Raw genomic sequence first — 19,537 nt, 5'->3', positions numbered from 1 at the left:
TCTTTTTAAAAAGAATATTTTTAGCCCCCTTAAATAAGTAACCCCTAGAATAAATTTAAAAACTCCACACCTAAACTATTAATAACATATTTACCCCAGTCTTAAAGCACAAAAGTTAAAGAAATTTCATATAAAAACCTAGACCTATTTAGTAACAATTTTTGTTGTATTAACAATAAAATTTCATAATATTAACAACATAAAATAATACCATTGTTGGCAGTAAAAAAAGAAAGAAAAAAATGGAAAATAAAAACTAGATTTTAATAGAAATAAAAAGTGTACAAGTTAAGATTTTTCGTTTGGATGCGAAGCTGATTTTTCGTTTAAAATCATTTGGTAAGCAACTTCGAAAGCTTGACCTAAAGTTAAAATTATCTCGTAGGCCATATCCTAAAAACATAAATATTGAATTTAAATTAAAAACATTTTTATTTCATTTCCTAAAAATTTTACAAAAACACATACCAAGGTCGTGACCCTGAACACGTGACAATAATGGTGACCTGTCCTCGTGTCATGGGTGATGTAAGCAAAGGTCGAAAGGTCATGGGTGTCTTGAGATGTGAATGAAATATTTCGGATTTCGTGCTCAGCTATTTCATGCTGTAAGAAAAATTAAAAAATATAAATAACATATTTCTTAAAATAAGTTTTTTGATATTCTAGGTTCGATCCCCATTGATTACGTATCAAAGTGCCCTTAAGTAAAGCACTATAAAAAGTATAAACTCCTGTTGATCCAAAACCAATCAGCAGTATAATTATCGGGTAATTATAATCTATAATATCCAAAATTGGCAAAGGCAACTCAACACTGAGTCAGGGTAACTGATGTTACTTTATGTTTAGACTGTGAAGTCGACCTTCCTACATCAAGTATAAATAAATTAAAAAGGTTTTAAAACAAAAAATACCTTTGATTTGAAGTCGATAAATTTAACTCCTTTATAATTAATAGCAAGTGTGATAGTTGGAATTTTTTTCATAGCACCGGTTGATTTTTTCATTTTGGTGCAAGCCTCTCTTGTCGATTCTATTCCTTTTAACTCTTGAATTAACATCGAACCAAGATACTAAAAAACAAAATAAATATTTTTAAAAAATATTTATAAAATTATGATTAAGAGCTTTTTAGAGTGCTATATTGAAGAGTTTTGCAACTTTGCAAGTGATGCTGTATATAGCATGTTAGTATGGTTGACACTGAATCACAAAATTGCTTTATAACTTCTAAAAAATGTCTGTGGTACTTATAATTTAATTTCAAAAAATATTAGAAATAATGAATACCCAAAACCAGGTTACCATTTTTTAGTGTGACGTAGAAATACCAAATAGCGTAGTAAATGTATACAAGCTAGTACTATCTATGTCATCACAAACAGGGCTTTCCTTTTTTTTTTTAATTAATTTAAAATTTTTTTTTAAAAGTTGTATAACTTGAAAAATAAGTAAAATTATTTAAAGTTAAAACCATTTTTGTGTTCAGTGACACTAACTTTATCAATTTTGGAGTAAAAAAATAACCGTCAATATAAAACTTTAAATGAACTTACGTATGCCTGGTAGTTACAGTTTCCGTTAATTAGAGTCTCGGAAGAATGCCTCCAAGAACTAACTGTTACTTCGGTGTTAGTTTCATTCGGAGGTCTTAATATCAGGTTTTGTTTTATATTATTAGAAGTCGGTTCTGCCTAAATATAAAAGTAAAAACAAATTAATTTGAAATAGCATAAAAAGTTTAAAATGATGACAAAAATTGGAAAAATGAACTAAAAAAGTTAGTTTTAAAAATTAAAATTTGATAAGAAAAATTAAAAGTTAAAGTTATTCAATTATTTTTTATATATTTTAGTTTAAAATATAAAAAATAATATACAAATTTACATTATTTGGTCTAAAAGTTTAAAAAAAAGGGCATAAAAAATCATATTTAATTTTACCATTTCTTTTTCTGATGTTTCAATTTCTAAATAAACAGGAAACTGATGATTTTCGTTTAATTTCGAGTTTTTCTTTAAGGTAATATCCGGCGTTATTTGATGGCCAGGAGCAGAATTAATTCGGGATCGAATTTTTTCACTTTTTTTCGGTTGTTTAATATTTTCCGTCGACTTCCACGTCGATTTTAACTTAAAATTAAATTTTATTTAAACCTTTTTTTTAATATTAACAATCTTCTAAAGTTAAACAATTTTAAAACTCTTGCAAGAAACTAGCAAAAAAAACACTAAATTAAGAAAAAAGTCAAAAATATGACCTTTTCTACAAACATACTTAAACAAAATACCTAAATTAATAAATTTACATATGCATATCTAAACTAATAATATACAACACAACAATACTAATATAATAACCACATAAATTATTAAAAACTGACTTATAAATACATCACATATACCTTAGCTATATTCCTAACTATACTATATACTATAGCTTATTACTATAATGAATAATACTCTCTATATTACATACACTACTATCTGCAAAACTTTTTTGCGTCAGCTTTCAAATAAAACTAAAAAAAGTCTGCAGGGCCTAAACTAGTGTAAAGGAAACTATATAAAACGTCATTTCCTGTATATTGTGTAGTTAGGATTACTCAGTTAACCTAATAAGTAGTTTAACTTAATGGATTAGGTTCAGATTTTATTTAATTACCGGTTAGTATATCATATTTAATTATTAATAATTGGGCAATTATTTTTGATATTTGATAAATAAACTAATGAGAAAACGAGAGTAAATGTAAGTTATTATATAAAATGTGGTTTGGGATATGATATTAAATAATTAAGTAGTAATTAGTTTATGCTTTTATAAATAAAATTTTAGAATTTCACAAAATTGCTAAAAAAATATTTTGTGAATTTAGGTTTTTAATTACCTGATAACTTGAATTAAATTGATCCATATTTGGTCTAAGTGATGTCATAATCCTCTTGAAATGTCCTCTTTTTGGAATCATCTGAAACAAAATTAAATTTTTAAATTATTTAAATAAATTTAATTTTTTTTAATAAATGCAAAAAAAAAATTACCGATTTTATTTCATTTTCGTGTAGATTATATAACTGTCCAATAAAATCTCCGTCACTTATATTAAATAAATCAGAATAATTTACTGGCAAATCTAATGAAATCAACCATTCAGTAATGGTTAATGGTAAACTAGAATGGTCCATTTGAGATAATGGTTTCAGTTGGGAAAGATTTTTAGAACTTTCGATTAATTGTCGTCGATGTGAAAATTCCGGAATTCCCATATCTAGTAAATCTTGTTCTTCTAAAATATCATTGGCCTAAAAATTAAAAAAAATGATATTTTTTTTACTATGTTATACTACGTTAGGTCCTGGGTTTGATCCCCACTGCTTTCATGATACAGGGCCCACTAAAAATGCTTTACTACATAAAGTCCTTGGTTCGATTCCCATTGCTTTCTTGCTGTTGTACTTAAAAAAATTCAAAAAAACTTACCAAAAAATCGACATTATCAAAACCATTTCCTACTAGAACTGTCTCATATTGGGAAAGCCCCAAATCAGAGAGCCATGTGCTCATTTGACGTGGCAACTCTGAACCTTAAAAAGTTAAATTAAAAAGTTAGATTTAATAAAGTTTCTGGGTCAGGGTACCAAATATTACTCTATGTTTAGGCTGTGAAGTCGGCATTTCTTTTACATCGAGGACAAATTTAAAAGAATATAAAAAATCACCGGTCATAATCTTCCAAAATGTTTCTTCAAATTCCTTTGCATAAACTGAACCTTTGGTTGATTCATCAACACTAATTGAAGCCATTATATTTGCTATCTGTTTCCATTCATCTCCTGCTTCTGAGTTAGATTGACCTAAAAATTCGAAAAAATTTTAATAAAAAAATTTAAAAAATTTGGTATTAAATTTTTTTTCGCAAAAATAATAAAAAAATTTTTTTTGATTTAATCTACTTTGTGATCTAACTTCAGATACAGTGTTATAGATTGTGTTGAAATCAGGTATCGCAATTTCATCTGATGATGATATTGAACTTTCTTTCCCAGACGAAATTGAATTATTGTTGTTTGTATCACAAATATCTGCAGCAAGAGGTTCTATAAAAAAATAAATTAAATATATTTGTTAAAAAATTTTAAAGTTCAAAAAAAAATTTATTAGAGCTTAGTAACTGGTATATATATGTGTCCTATTAATAGGCCTACAAAATAAATAAAACTGCCATTTGTGGTGCTTGAGTAAATTATTACAAGCAAATATTAGTTGAGTGCAAGAATATTACAACAATTAAAATTCCAACTGTAGGTCTATTGACGAGTATAATAAAAACAAAAAAAATTTATTTAAAAAAGTATAAAATGAGTTGACAAAAATTTTTAAAAATTTTACCGGTCATTTTATTTTCATCGTCGGTCAAAACCACACTAGAGCCAGGGGATTCCCCCAAAGTGTTCTCCATTTGCGGGGTCGACTTTAACAAGCTTGCCGAAGTGTAGGGTGAGGAGTTGTTTTTGTAGTTCGGTTGTTGACCCTTAAAACTTGCCCCTCGCATTAACCCTAAATTAAATTAATAAAAATTTAAAAAATTTTTCTTTTTTTTTTATATAATTTTTCATTATCTCAATTTAGTTTTTTTATTATTTTAAATTTAACAAAATTTTAATACCAATATTTTTAAGCTAAATAAAATTAAAACTTAAATAAAAATATGAATGGAGAAGGAGCCAGGCAAAAAACAATTTCATGATTTAAACAAAAATCAAAATAAAATCGAAATTACAAAAATACACAAAATAAAATAAATTAAAAATTAAAATATAATAAAATAAAAACAATGACTCAGCTATATGAATATTTCAAATGAAAAAACAAAACTCAAAAAACATAAATTTTTAATTAAACAATGAAAAAATAAAAATAAAATGATTTTTTTAGCAGACGTACCTATATTAGAAGACTTATATTGCAATTCCATATTGCGCAAAAAATTCTAAATAATTTTATTAAAACTATTATTTAGGTATTACTATTTCGTAAAATTTATCCTAAAAAAATAAAAAAATTATCTCTAAAATACATCTATAAATACACAATGAAAAATTAAACAATATATTAAAAAATAATTATATAACATTAAACAATATTAACCAATCAAAAAACAGTTTTCCTTTTTAAAATTTTACGCCCTAATTTAAAGAATAACCAAACACAATAAATAAAATATTTACTAAATTTAACAAAAACATCACTTTTTTATATCTCAAGTTAAAATAAAAACAGTAAAATTAATATTTATATACCAAATTGTTCAATATTATTATAATAAAACTTAAAAATTTCATAAACTTTCCCTAAAAAAAACGCAATACTTTAAGCCTTTACATCACTCTTAACTACAGCCTAAAACATACAACATACTAACTATGCTATCAACTATACAACAACTTTTTATTACCTGTAATAAAATTACAAAAAAACGAGGTATTAAAGTATGAGCGCTCACTGAAAATACAAAACGTGCCTTTCTCTTTGCCATACAAAAAACGTGTTGAAATTTTACCTATATCATTATTTGCTATATAAAAACTGCACAATACACTCTGGGTAACCGCGTTTTTATATAACAGAAGACTCAGATTAACTTTTATTACGTGAAATTTTAAAAATCACGCGTAAAAATTCACTGTAATAATGCATAGGCTTAACGCTAACAATCCCCTTTTTAATCGATAAATTGATTATCGGCGATTTATGACGTCATAAAAAGGAGGACCCTACGTAATAATGCATAAGAAAACTGGGTCATTTATTTTTCATGAAATTGGCAGCAGGAAAATGTTGAATTATTTATATTGGGTTGTTGCACGTAGGCTTAAGTTAATATTATTTTAAACTTTAAAAAATATAAATTGTTAACAAATGTTATATTATAATATTGCATATTGAATTTTCTTAATAGTTAGGTTAATATGTTGTTATAATTTGATTTTTTTACCTTTTGCAAAACAATTTTGTGAGATTTTGTATCCGAAACATAAATCAGAAAAACAATTTGAAATTTCCATTTTAAAAAACTTAAAAAAAAAATTTTAAATCTAAAAAAAATTCAACAAATATTAAAACACGAATTCCATTTTTTTAGTATTACTTAATATAAATTCTTTCTAGCTATATTAAAAATCTACTAAAACTATACATTTACTGCCTGTAGTCGTAAAATTTAAGATTTTCCTATGCTAACAATGTATTTTAACTACAGAGAGATAATGTAACAGTGTTGTTAAATAAACATATTTTGTCCTAGTTCGTACGTGCACTTAGTAAAAATAACAAATATAAGCGATGTGTACAAAATATCGCATTCCTTTTTTAAATTTTAAATATCGCTGATATATAAGTAGTTAAGTGTACTGTAAGTATGCTTAAAAAAACAATTTAAATGTCCAAAAATTGTAGTTTTTAGTTAATTAAAAATTTTAAAAATAAATTTTTAATCTAATATTAAACCTTATTAAATGCGTAACTACCTAAATTTAAAATTTTAAAATTTTATTATTTTGATTTTTTTACCCAATAAAATTAAATTTAAAACATATAATTAATAGTGTGACACGATCAAGTATATAATTACAACTTGTATACGTATCTTACGTTATTTAAACTATAATTTAACTCAAAATACGTAAGTTTTTAATTGCAAAAGTACGTTGGACTATAATATTAAATAGTATTTTAACCACAATAGTATTATGCGCTTTGAAATTTGTTTTTTGAAAGCAAGTATTAATTAATAGTCTTTGATAAAAGTAATATTTAAAATCTTTCGAAATTTTGCAAAAAAATTGAAAATTTAAACACAAAAAAAAAATAATTTAAATATGCGCGCTTTTACAAAATTTGGAAAATTTTCCTAAAATTAAAAAAAAAATTACTAAAATAAACAATTAAATTTAGTTACAAAACACATTTAAAAACCTAAGAAAAACACTTGAAAACTAGCAACCCCATGTATCAGGTATAGCAAAACACTTTTGTCTGCGTCAAATTTAAAAATAGAAATTTCGCGCAAAACACGATTTCGATAATACATATAAGGTAAATAAATATTGTATTTTGACATTACAATTACTATGCCTGTTTTCCTAATTTGTTTACGTCGTTTTTAATTGCCTTTTTTTTTAAATATATCGAAAATTTTTATTGTTTTAATAAAAAAATATGTTTTAAAATTTAAAATTTTTGACATAATTTTTTTTTCTATAAGGTCTAAATTGACTAAGTTATGATATTTTAAATATAGACTGTAAAAATTAATTTTTATTTAAAAAGTACATGTTATTCTAAAATTATTTTCATTTAAAACTGGTCTACGGGCCTAAAATAAATTAAATGTTTTAAAAACCCAAAAAAACTAACATAAAAGTGTAAATTTTTTTTTCTAAAATGCGCAAAAATGACAACTATTTCTACAGCCTTCTAACAGCTGAAAATTGTTACAATTACGAATCTTAATCTGTAATTAACACACACAAAATAACCGAGAGTAAATCGAACAAAAAACAGTTTAAAACTTGATTTAATCTCGCCCAGAGGCTACGTTAAACAATCAACGAACTAACACTTACGTTAAATACCTTAATACGTTGACTAAATATAAAGTATTACTAATTATGTTATCTTGTTTTTCGTAGTTTTTAATTAAAAAAATTCGCTCAAAAATATTTATCTTAAAAAAAAATTTGAAAAAAAAACATATTTTTTCCCAAAATTAAAATACTTTTTGTACTCTACTACCTTATTTAAACTGTTATAAAATGTATTACTAATCTTTTAAGTATATACTTTATCGTATAATATGCTTACTTATAAAAGAAACCTAGTTTTTAATTTCTAAAAATAAATTTTTATATTCGATTTAGCGATATCGCTGCGTCATATTTTGAAATAAGAAACTACTCTATAAAAAAATTTTAACAAATATTTTTGGAATACCTAAATAACTTGACTAAATATAGGGTTCAAGTGTACAAATCATTTTTATAAATAAATTTAAATATTCTTTTACGCATTTTCTGACCAAAATCTACAATTTTTTTTCCCCCTTTTCTGACTTGCAATTTTTTAACGCAATTCAAAATTTATTTTTAAAACTCATACGGAAGCTAGGTAGCAATCAGTCATTTTTTCCCTCCATGACGTCACAAAACAGCATTGTTCAAATTACCAGCTGTGTAATTACGTCCAATATCACGTGACCTATCGTCATCAATATAGTGATAAAATAAAAACGACACTCTTAATTATTAAAACATAATAGTTAATTAGTTAAATTAAAAAAATATGTTAATAAAATCTAATAGCATTTTATTCACACACCCTAATTGTTATAACAATTCAAATACAAATATTTCAATATAATATTTTTGCTGACATTTTAAAAAACTGTTTTTCAAAAATCATTAAAAAAATTTCGCCATAATCTTTTACCACAAAACCCGTTAAACAGCTTAATCTTGTGTGAATATAAGCCTTGTTTACTCATTATATCACCATATATAGGTTAAGCAAATACACGATATCTAAGCATAAAAATAAACTAAAATTCCAACTCAAAAAAATGATATTTTTTATAAAATTAAAAATGCAAAAAAAAATCATTTACTAAAATATTCTACATTATTCTGCAATTTTATTATATCTAAATACACTTTATTTTTACTATATAAATGCATATGCTCTATATTAAATTTGTCTTTTTTTTAAAAAAAAAAATTTTTACAATATTTTTAACACATTTGTAACGAAAATAATTTTTTTTTCGACAAATATAACAAAAGGAACCCATGTAATGTAGTATTCGCTGGGGCGTGACCTTAGTTCAACTACATTTATTTATCAAAATATTTATTTTTATGCTTGACTGCATATTAAAGTTATAGGGCTTTGAAACAAAAATGTTATTTTTAATTTTTAAAAATTGTTTTTTTTTGGATTAAAAAATATTAAAATAAATAAAATTTAAGAAACTTGTTTCCAAATTTTTTTAAAAAAATTTTTCAATTGAGTTTTCAATTGTTAACTATTACGTCACAAACACATGTAAATATGCGTCATATATAGATAAGTAGGTTAATACCACTCTTTAAATTTCAAGTTTTAAAGTATTTTTACCAGTTAAAAAAAAATGTTTGATATAAAAATAAATTTACTTTTTAAACACTAATTTTGAGATATATATCTTAATAACTTACTCTAAAAACTGCTAAAAATATTTAATCTATATTCTATAAACTAAATATTATTAACTTAATATTGAAAAAATTAAAATTTATAAAAATTAGCACAGTTATATTTTATATAAAATATTACAAAAAAAAATTAAAATCAAATTTTATTATTTTTTTTAGTCCAATTTTTTTAGTTTAAAAAAATTTCAATTTTACAGTTGTTAAATCTCTTGCTAAGCACTTAATTTATGAGTCAGACACAAAAAAATTCCTTTTTTTAAACTTTTATATTGTTAAACATTTTTTTTATAAATTTATTATTTTTTTGGGTTAAAATAATACAATTTTTTGCACTTTTTTAAAAACATCATATTTATATATTTAAAGTAACAAAAAAATTTTTAGTTAAATAATACAGCTTTAAAAAAAACACTAAAAATTATGACAATTCGCGTATTAATTTATTTAAAAACAATTATTTAAACATTTTAAATAAACAGCACATTATATTCTTTCATCAGATTTTCTTTTTTAAAAACCTAAATTTAAACAAAATGTGTTTTTTAAATAGAAAAAAAAATTAATTAAAATATAATAAAAACACATTTTGTATAAATTTAAGTTTTAAAAAGAGGTTCGGAAAATTAAAAAAAAAATTTCTTACCTCTAAATTTTCTGACTTCCCGCGGAATTTCAAAATCTTCGGTTCTGTCGGAAAGTTGATCGTCCCAATCCTCTATACTGCCTTTAAATATAAACAAAAAAAGTGTTTACTATAAAAAAGTACTTACTAAAAAATTTAAATTAAACAAGTCAACCCAAAGTTAAAAAAAAGTGTTTACTAAAATATAAAAAGTGTTTATTAAAATTAAAAGTGTTTACCAAAACTACAAAAAAGTGTTAACTAAAATTGAAAGTGTTCACCAAAATTACAGAAAAAGTGTTAACTAAAATTGAAAGTGTTTACTACCATTTTACAAATAAAAGTGTTTACTAAAATTAAAGTACTTACCATCTAATTCGCTGTTAATTCTCGGGGGCAAATGTAGTTCATCTTTAATACTGTGACTATCCTACAAAAAAATAATAAAAAAATTTTTAATTTTTGCAATAAAATAAAAAAAAAATTGCAAAATATTATTATTTATATATTATGCTATAAAGACCCAAGGTTCTGGGTTCAATCCCCATTGCTAGAAAGTCGAGAAAAAATATTTTCATTAAAAAAAAAACAAAAAAAATTTTTACTTCGTTATTTTGTTGTGTTGATGAACTTGTCGATAACTTCTGTTGTACAAATTGAGGACTTGACTGATTTGTGTCCGAACTTTTTGTGCTTAATATTCTTGCGTTTTTTACTTCGACAAAACTAATCGGGGATTGAATAATTTCTGTTTCAGTAAAATCATTTTCAGTAACTTTATCGTCTAATTTAGAGTTTTCGTTAAAAAATACTGCATCGTTTGCGTCTTTATTGCTTTCTTGATATTTGGTCATATTTTCATAGAAATTTTCAGATTGCATATTATTATTTTTGGTCGCACTTTCAGATATTTCATCGTCTTCAATCGTCACTTTTTTAAAATCATCATTTAATAAAATTGTCGATTTTTCTGAATTTTCCTCAGAAATGTCAACTTCTTGACTAACGATTGAAATATTTGAATAATTTGGCAAAATTTTTGGTGTTTTCGTTGGTTGTTTTGGCACAGATGGTTTGGAAATTGGTTTTGCAGGTTTTTGGTCACTAGGTGATGCTGTCTCTATATTTTCTCCTGTAAATAAAATTAAAAAAATTAAACATTTTTGGTAATGTGGTATACTATACCGGTCACGACATCAGACTACAAGCCAATAGGTTTGTGGTTCAAATCCCACCAAAGCCACATTATTCACCCTTGAGCCCTGTGGTTACAGATAGCTTGAACAAGTCAAAACAGCAAACTTTTTTACAATAAAATTAACAAAAAAAAGATTAACCTAAATTAATACCCAAAAAATTAAATATTGTTTATATAAAATTTGTGTATTTTACCTAATTTTTCTTGTTCAATATCATCAGCAAATGGCAAGTTAATATTATCATACAAAACTACATTATCTTCGTTTGAAATTACAACGCTCGGATTATCTGTAAATTCATGATTTGGATTCTCAAAAACTGAGTTATTATCTTCGAATAAATTTTCTTGAGAAATGGCCTAAAAAATAAAAATGTTTACTAAAACTATAAAAAAGTGTCTACCAAAATTAAAAAAAAGGTGATTACCAAAATATTCAAAGAAGTGTTTACTAAAATATTAAAAAACTGTTTACCAAAAAATTTATAAAAAAAGTGTTTACTAAAATTGTAAAAAAATGTTAACCAAAATTATAAAAAAGTGTCTACCACAATTATAAAAAGTGTTTACTTTTGTTTTTTACCTTTTGCAAAGTGTTTGAAATAAGTGCCATGGCTGTAAAAGGTGAGGGGGGCACATCAGGGTCATAACTCTCATCTAAAATAATAAAAGTTTATCCTCAATACAAATAAATTAAAAACATTATAAAACTACCCCTACATAAAAATTGCGATATCTTTTTGGCATAATTTTTTTTTACTTCTATTTATCCTTGATGTAAAAAGGTCAACTTCAGAACCTTAACATAGAATGACATCAGTTACCCCGACCCAGTCTCAAGTTGCCGTTAGGGGTTTGAGATAATATTGATTATAATTGTCTATTAATTATGCTGCTGATTAAGTGCTGGCTTAGCAGGAGTTTATACCATTTATAGCGCCTCACTCAAGGGCGCTACAGCATAAAAGCAGTGAGGATCAAACTAAAAACCTCATGTATTGAAGCCAAGTGTTTTAACCATTACACCACGCTGCCGGTGCGAGTTTTTTAATAATAATATTTTTAAAAGTTATTGAATTTTAAAATATTTACAATTTGCATAGACAGCTTCTTCTACTTGATTATTTTCTTCTTCAAAAGCATCCTAAAAAAATCGAAATTTGAATTTTAAATTTTCTTTTAATTAAATATAAAATTATTTATTTATTTTATTTTTCTTACACTAGATGATGTTGTTAGTGCTGCTGTGTTATGATTGCTTGATTGTCCCTGTAATTAAAAAAATATGATTTATAAAAATAAATTAAAAATTTAACTTTTAAATTTTAATTTACAAAAAATCTAAAAATTTACAAAATTTTTTTAAATGTAAAAACACCAACCTGGGAACTGGTTGTTCTTTTAAATGGTTTTGGTGGTATTGGTGGTGGGGATGGTGTTAATATTGACGACACCGAGAATTTACTTCGAACTGGTTTCTTTGGTTTATTTGAAACACCAGGGGATGGTATTTTTAATGGTGTTATTTCAACTGGTTGCTTTGGTGTTTTTTCCACCAGCTTCACTTGTGTTTGAATGATTTTTGGTTCTTCTGGTGTTTTTATAGTTTTTGGTCCCATTTTAAGTGCAGCTTTTTGGTCTGGTTTTAATGGTGTTTTCTGGTCTGGCAGTTCTGGTGTTTTTACAACCACTTTTAATGGTACATTTTCTGATGGTTTTATTTTTTCTTTATATTTAAATGGTGGTTTTTCATCATGTGGTTTATTCTGTAAAAATAACAAAATAATTAAAAAAATGTCTAAAAATTTAATTAAAAAAAACAATTTACCTTTCTTAACATAAACTCCAGTTCTTTGGTTGTTGTACTACTTTGAAACATGCTTTGGGTATGGGGGGCTCTTAATGATAACCTTCTTTTGCGGGGTACAGGGTGGATTTCTTCACCCTTAGGGAGTTGTTTTGTTGAAAAAGATAGAAGGGGTGTAGTGGGTAAAGAGAATGGCTAAAAAATTTTAAAAATTGAAGATTTATTTGAATAAACGTTTTTATATTTTATTTAAATTTTCCAAAAAAAAAATTTTTTTATTAAAAATTTTTTTATTAAAAATTTTTTTATTAAATTTTTTTTTTATTTTTATTTTTTTTTTTACAAGTGCTGGAAACATGTTTGTCGATGGATGTCGTTGCCGAAACTGCTCCGTAGAAGATAAATCGAGTCCAGAAGATAACGACCTGGAGGAAGGAAGACGAGGAAGAGATTTTGTGCTCCTCGCAGAAGAACTCCTCCGTAAACTGAATCCTCCTTTTCTGCTCCGATGAAGACTTGTTTGAGGAGTGCCTGAGATTTAAAAAAAAAAAATTATTTTAACAATTTTTTTAAGTTAATTTTTTAATAGAAAGTTTAGTTTATTTCTTATTTTTTTAATGTCCAAAATTGGCTGTTTTATAGATTTGTTATGTTTTTAAGTAATTTATTTTTCTTTATATATTTATTTATCCTTAAAGTGAAAGGTCGATTTTACAGCTTTAACATAGAGTAACAACCATAACCCCAACCCAGTGACAAGTTAAATTTAACAGTTTGGGATATTATAGATTATAATTGCCCGATTATTAAACTGCTGATTAAGTGCTGGCTCAGTAGGAGTTCATACCGTTTATAGCACCTTACTTAAGGACGCTACAGCATGAGATCAGTGGGTATCAAACCCAGGATCTCATGTAGTGAAGGCAAGTGTTCTGATCACTACATCATGCAGTCGGTTTACAAAAATAAAATCCAAAAAAATTTTTAAAACAATTTATTAAAAAAAAATTATAAAACCATTTTATTATACAAAAGTATTAAGTTTAAATGTTAATAGTTAAAATAATAATATTTATACTTGTATTAGATGAATTCATTTTATTCGACGTATTTTCAACTTCATTCCATTTTGGTTGGACATTAACTGTAACAGCATCTACAAAAATTTATAATTTCGGTATTTTTTGGAATAAAAATCTACCTTTTCTGTAATTAGATACACTAAATGAGGTCCTGGGTTCGATCCCCACTGCTCTCAAGCTGTAGCGCTCTTGAGTAAGGTGCTATAAATGGTATAAACTCCTGCTGAGCCAACACTTAATCAGCAGCTTAGTTTTTTGGGAATTATAATCTATAATATACCAAACTGCCAAAGTCAACTCGAGACTGAGTCAGGGTAACTGATGTTACTCTATGCTTAGGCTGTAAAGTCAACCTTTCCACATTGAGGACGAATAAATATTTTTACATACATATATTAAAAAATCAAAAAAAAGAAATTATTATCACAATCAACATGCGCATGCACGAAAAATCAAATTTTAAATACTCATATTTAAAACTTACTTTTATGCGAGGTCATAGATCTTTCGAGAAATGCTAAAACAAAAAACACCAAATTAGTTCTTGACACCATTACATCATGTTTAGTAAATACAAAAAAGTGAACAATTTGTGCGAACAGCTATAAGTGATAATGATCATTCCATGCAAAAAGTGAAATAAGTAAGAGTTTAATGTAACTACACTAAAAGATAATAAATTAAAATAAATATATGTTTTATTTTTTTGTGTTTTTTTTTAAGTTTATTTATAAAAATTAAGAATTTTTTAAAAATTTAAACTGCTTTTTAATTTAAATAACATATTAAAATTTACATTTGTTAATAAAAAAATTTGAACAGAAATTTGAGATTGTGAATATATAGGAAACGTTAAAAGGAAAAATAATTTTTTTACAATTTCCTGTATTACTAATATACTTAAGGGAAAAAGAATATACACCAAAACATTATACTAATTTAAACGCCCTAAATATAGGTTAGTAAAATAAGCAAACGCCCTTTTAAAATAGGGGTAAATTCGGGGTAATTAAATACAAAATTACAAAAAGTTAAAAATGGGGTACTAAAACCAAACCCCCTAAAAAAGGATTAAAATATAAACATTGCAGTAAAACATGTTAAAAATAGGGGTTAGTCGAATCAAATCACCCCAAAAAATATAGGGGGTAAAAAAACTGGGGTTATTGCAAATTCACCTTTGGCCATATCCATATAGGTATGAGGAGAATCAAGATTTGCTGAAATTTTTGGAGTTTCTACAAACTCATAATCATCGCCATCTTGTAAACGAGCTAAAGATTTTGTTGATGACAAATTTAAAAAAAATCGTAAAAAAAAATTTTTAAACACTTTTTTAATATTTTTTTTATTTCAAAATTGTGCGAAGTGCTTATAATCAAATTAAAAAATTAACTAAATGTGAATAAATAATTGTAATTAGTATTGTCATCTAACAAATTAAATCTAAAATCGCAAATTAAAATTTTAGAGAAAAAAATTTAAAAATTTTTTTGATAAAAATTTTAGTTCCTACGTTTATTAATACTACCACCAAGTAGTCAGTACACATTATTCAGTTAACAACATTATTATATTCATAAACAATGCTAGCATTGTTACAATAACAACATATATACAAGAACACATATCCTGTTGTAATTTTAATCCACCATAAACAAGCATTTTTACAAAAAAAAAATTTTTTAGTTTTTTTTACCTAAAATAAGTTGTGATATATTTCTCGTCATATTGGTATCCATTTGTTTCACTAACTCTAGGGCAGTTCGATTCTGTGGGTCCAAAGAATGGGGGTTTGCTCCTCTTTCTAATAATAACTTGACTACTTCTAATTTTCCGAACAAGGCAGCTTCGTGTAATGCTGTCCCATTTTCACCCTAAAAATATATTTTGTAAATATTTTTTTAAATTTGTTTAACCTCAATATCATAAGGCAAACTTCACGAGCTAAACATAGAGTAACATCAGTTACTCCGACCCAGTCTCGAGTTGTCTTTAGCAGTTTGGGATATAATAGATTATAATTGCCTGATAATTATACTGCTGATTAAGTATTGGCTCAGCAGGAGTTCATACCGCTTATATCGCCTTACTAAAAGGCGCTACAAAATGAGAGAAGTCGGGATTAAACCCAGGACCTTATGTCGTTAGTCCAACTAGTCTTACCACTACACCATGCCTTATGTCGTTAGTCCAACTAGTCTGACCACTACACCATAGTCTTACCACTACACCATGCTGCCAATATCAACCACTTCCCATAGATAAATTTTCTAAATATTAAAATTTTTTTTCCCACATACCACTCCATTAATATCAGCTCCATGAGCAAGCAACAACTCCACAACTTCCTTGTGTCCGTTCCTGGATGCAAGATGAAGAGGAGAAAAACAGTCGGGCGACCGTTGGAGTAAAGTCGGACAACTTTGCAACAACATTGTGACAACAGTCAAACGGCCATACTGACAAGCTAAGTCAAGTGCCGACTCATCACGAATATTTCGAACCTAAAAAAAAATTAAAATATTTTTTGATAATATTTTTAAAAAATTTTAATTTAAAGAAATTCCAAAACTTTTTTAAATAAAATATCTTTTTACAAAATTAAATGTTAATTAATTTAAAAAAAAAAAAAAGAATTACACAAAAAAAAGTTTAAAATTAAAATATTTCAAACGACAATATACCTATTGATTTTAATTTGAAAAAAACATTTAAATTAAAAACATTCACTCAATAATTAATCAATAAAAACTGTAAATTTTATACTCCTTTAAAATCATAAAACAGTTGTTTAAACGAAAATAAAATCATAAAGCATTTTTCAAAAAAATTTTTTTTTTTTTTTAAAATTGAACTTTATTTAAAAAAAAACTTACTGAAGGGTCTGCACCATTCTGAAGTAGAACTTTAACAGTAGTTGTATGTCCATGTTGTGAGGCACAATGTAGAGCTGTTTCGTTATCTCCATTCTATATTAAGCAATTAGGAACTTATTAAACTAACTATATCAATATATCACTAAATGAAGTCTTGGGTACAAACCCCACTGCTCTCATGCTGTAGCGTACTTAAGTAGGGCACTATAAATGGTATGAACTTCTGCTGAGCCAATATTTATCAGCAGTTTAATTAGTAGGCATTTATATTTTATATTATCCCAAACTGGCACAGGCAACTTGAGATTGGGTCGGGGTAACTGATGTTACTCTATGTTTAAGTCGTGAAGACAACCTTCCCACATCAAAGATAAATAAATATTTTAAAAAATATGTTTCTTTAATATGTAAGTATTATTAACCTGATGGTATTGTTTAATATTTATTCTTCTGATAATTTTTGGGCCTTAACAAACCATTTGAAGCAGTTTACTTAATTTTGTGACATTTAAGCAGTGGGAATCGAACACAGAAGCTCAAGTGTTAATACCCAACGACTTAAACCAATAATTTATGCTGAAATGGTATGATTTTATAATTTGTTTAAAAATTTTTTTTTTAATTTTTTAAATATTTTAAAATCCTTTTTGCACCTTTTCATTTACAGCAGCCACACTTGGTCCATGGGTCAATAGAACTTGCGCAATAGAAGAATAACCACTCCAAGCTGCCAAGTGTAGCGGAAAGCAACCTTTATTGTCACATACCTTTGCCGAGGCAGAATTTTCCAGCAATAACTCGACTATTTCACTAAAAAATAATTTAAATCTAATTAACTATACTGGTAAAAACACTTGGCTTCACTACAAAAGGTCTTGGGTTTAAATCTTACTAATTTTAGGCTGTAGCGCCATTAAGTAAGACAATATAAACAATTTTTTTTTTGGAAATTTAATTAACTATATAATACTTCAAAAAATGGATTAAAAATCTTTAAAAAAAAACCTTTAATTTGGGCATTTTTAATTTTGTAAAATAGCTATACTAGATTACTTAACATAAGAATAGGTAAAACCATTTATTTTTTTAAACCACAAACATTTAAAAACAATTTATTTTATATACTTTTACACCTACACGGTACACTTAAGCTTAAAAGATAATTAAATAATTATAAAACATTCTGTATAATTAAGATAAATCTAAGCATAATTGCCAAAAAAATTATATTTTTAACAAATATTTGCATTTTAAAGCTTAGACTAATTTATTAAAATTGGTTTTTAATATCATGTAATTATAGGAGAATCAATAAAGTAATAAATATTTAATTGTTGTTAATATAAATAATTAATTCCATAATTCTAATTTTAAACAGTATATATATTTTAACTCTTCACGAATTATTAAAATTTAACTCTTCACGAATATAAAACAACTAATTTTATTTTAGAAATAATCGGTTAAAAACATATATATATATGAAGAATATATTTTAACTAATTTAAAAATGTAAAAGTGATATATACATACCAATGTCCATTTAAAGCTGCATGGTGTAATGAAGTATATCCACTTAAATCTTGACAATTAACATTAGCTGACACTTTTATTCTAAAATAAATAAAATAAAAATATTAAGTTTTAGAAAAGCAGTAAAAAGAAAAAATAAATAAATGTTATGAAACAAAAATTTTACTTTCTTTTTTAAAAACCTAAATAAGTAACAAACTTAAATAGAAAAATTGATTGTATATATATATATATTAACAATAAAACGACAATGTTAAAATAATTTATTTTCTATCCAGTTTTTTACTGTTACACTAAGAAAAAATAAAAATGTAAATATATTCCAAAATTACGATATAAAAATGTATTTATATAGTTAATTTATTAGCCTACTGCATTATAAACAACATCTATTTATTATTTAATGCAAATCTTCTATAAAACAAAACGCCAATAACTTAAAACAAGTAAAAACAAATATTTAATTTTTTTTTAATTACCTGAAACTGACAGCAAGCTTAGATCTAACTGTTAAAAGTTTTTGAACAGATTCTAAATCACCCTTTCTAGAAGCAGCAAGTAATTCTTGATCTTTTCCCATTTTTATTACTTTCCAATTATTATTTCAGGCAAACCACATTTAAATAAAACAGTTAACAGATAGAATTAGTTGATTTGACGTCTGTTTTTCCAATTAGTTCATTTCTTCTCACTTTTTAAATTCGTTGTAACAATTATCGCTGCGAATTCGTAGCATCCATTGTAAGTCGCTTAAAACTTAATAGTTTTTTCAGTAAATTCCTTTGGATATCATAAATTACTATATATCAGGTCTAAAGGCTTACACTATGCCTATTAAATACCGAAAAACAAATATTTATTTTGGTTTCGAAAGCAGTAAATTTTGCGGTTGAAGATTTTATTTTATCGCTTATTTACTTAAATACGATTAAGTTTACCGGTTTAGATACTCCATTAAAATTTAAGTTAAAATATAAAATCCACCCTCAATTGCTTAGAATAATTATATAACGGGTCAAAATGCAACTTATATTAAATTTTAACCCCCTTAAAATTATGTTTACACCCCCACCAAAAATAAAAAGATCAAAAACCGCAAGTTGCCAACTTGTCTTAAATCGAAGCTACAAAAAATAAAATTAATTTTTTGTTTAAATTTTTA

General features: G+C 25.5%; 1 protein-coding gene across 3 annotated transcripts; it reads right to left on the bottom strand.

The window, feature by feature from the left end:
* Positions 1–153: 153 nt before the first annotated feature.
* Positions 154–19,200, bottom strand: LOC145752192 (uncharacterized). Of its 3 annotated transcripts, XM_082568422.1 has the most exons (30): positions 18,855–19,200; positions 18,376–18,456; positions 17,496–17,652; positions 16,843–16,935; positions 16,267–16,470; positions 15,663–15,840; positions 15,142–15,237; positions 14,448–14,480; positions 13,960–14,037; positions 13,225–13,412; positions 12,903–13,076; positions 12,457–12,840; positions 12,296–12,343; positions 12,167–12,218; positions 11,658–11,731; positions 11,269–11,434; positions 10,482–11,008; positions 10,246–10,306; positions 9,898–9,978; positions 4,396–4,563; positions 3,960–4,103; positions 3,726–3,860; positions 3,487–3,590; positions 3,048–3,308; positions 2,894–2,974; positions 1,947–2,135; positions 1,560–1,697; positions 918–1,076; positions 469–606; positions 154–393 (listed from the first exon to the last, which is right to left on the bottom strand). In XM_082568422.1, exons 1-30 carry the CDS (start codon positions 18,953–18,955, stop codon positions 289–291), a joined length of 4,398 nt encoding a protein of 1,465 aa, XP_082424548.1. In that variant the 5' UTR covers positions 18,956–19,200; the 3' UTR covers positions 154–288. The 3 variants fall into 3 exon arrangements, with proteins under 3 accessions (XP_082424548.1, XP_082424549.1, XP_082424550.1); XM_082568423.1 differs by lacking the exon at positions 14,448–14,480; XM_082568424.1 differs by lacking the exons at positions 14,448–14,480; positions 15,142–15,237.
* Between the last annotated feature and the right edge of the window lie 337 nt (positions 19,201–19,537).

The sequence above is a fragment of the Corella eumyota genome, chromosome 5 (genome assembly GCF_963082875.1).
Source record: "Corella eumyota chromosome 5, kaCorEumy4.1, whole genome shotgun sequence".
NCBI lineage: Eukaryota > Metazoa > Chordata > Ascidiacea > Phlebobranchia > Corellidae > Corella > Corella eumyota.
This window is presented reverse-complemented; position numbering and strand designations above follow the sequence as displayed.

Coding starts and splice junctions, on each gene's coding strand:
- LOC145752192 (XM_082568422.1), bottom strand. CDS start 18,955: ATGGGAAAAGATCAAGAATTACTTGCTGCTTCTAGAAAGGGTGATTTA. Junction 14,481..15,141: donor CTATATGGATATGGCCAAAG/GTGAATTTGCAA, acceptor TTTTTGTTTTAG/CATTTCTCGAAAGATCTATG. Junction 1,698..1,946: donor AAACATCAGAAAAAGAAATG/GTAAAATTAAAT, acceptor TTTTATATTTAG/GCAGAACCGACTTCTAATAA.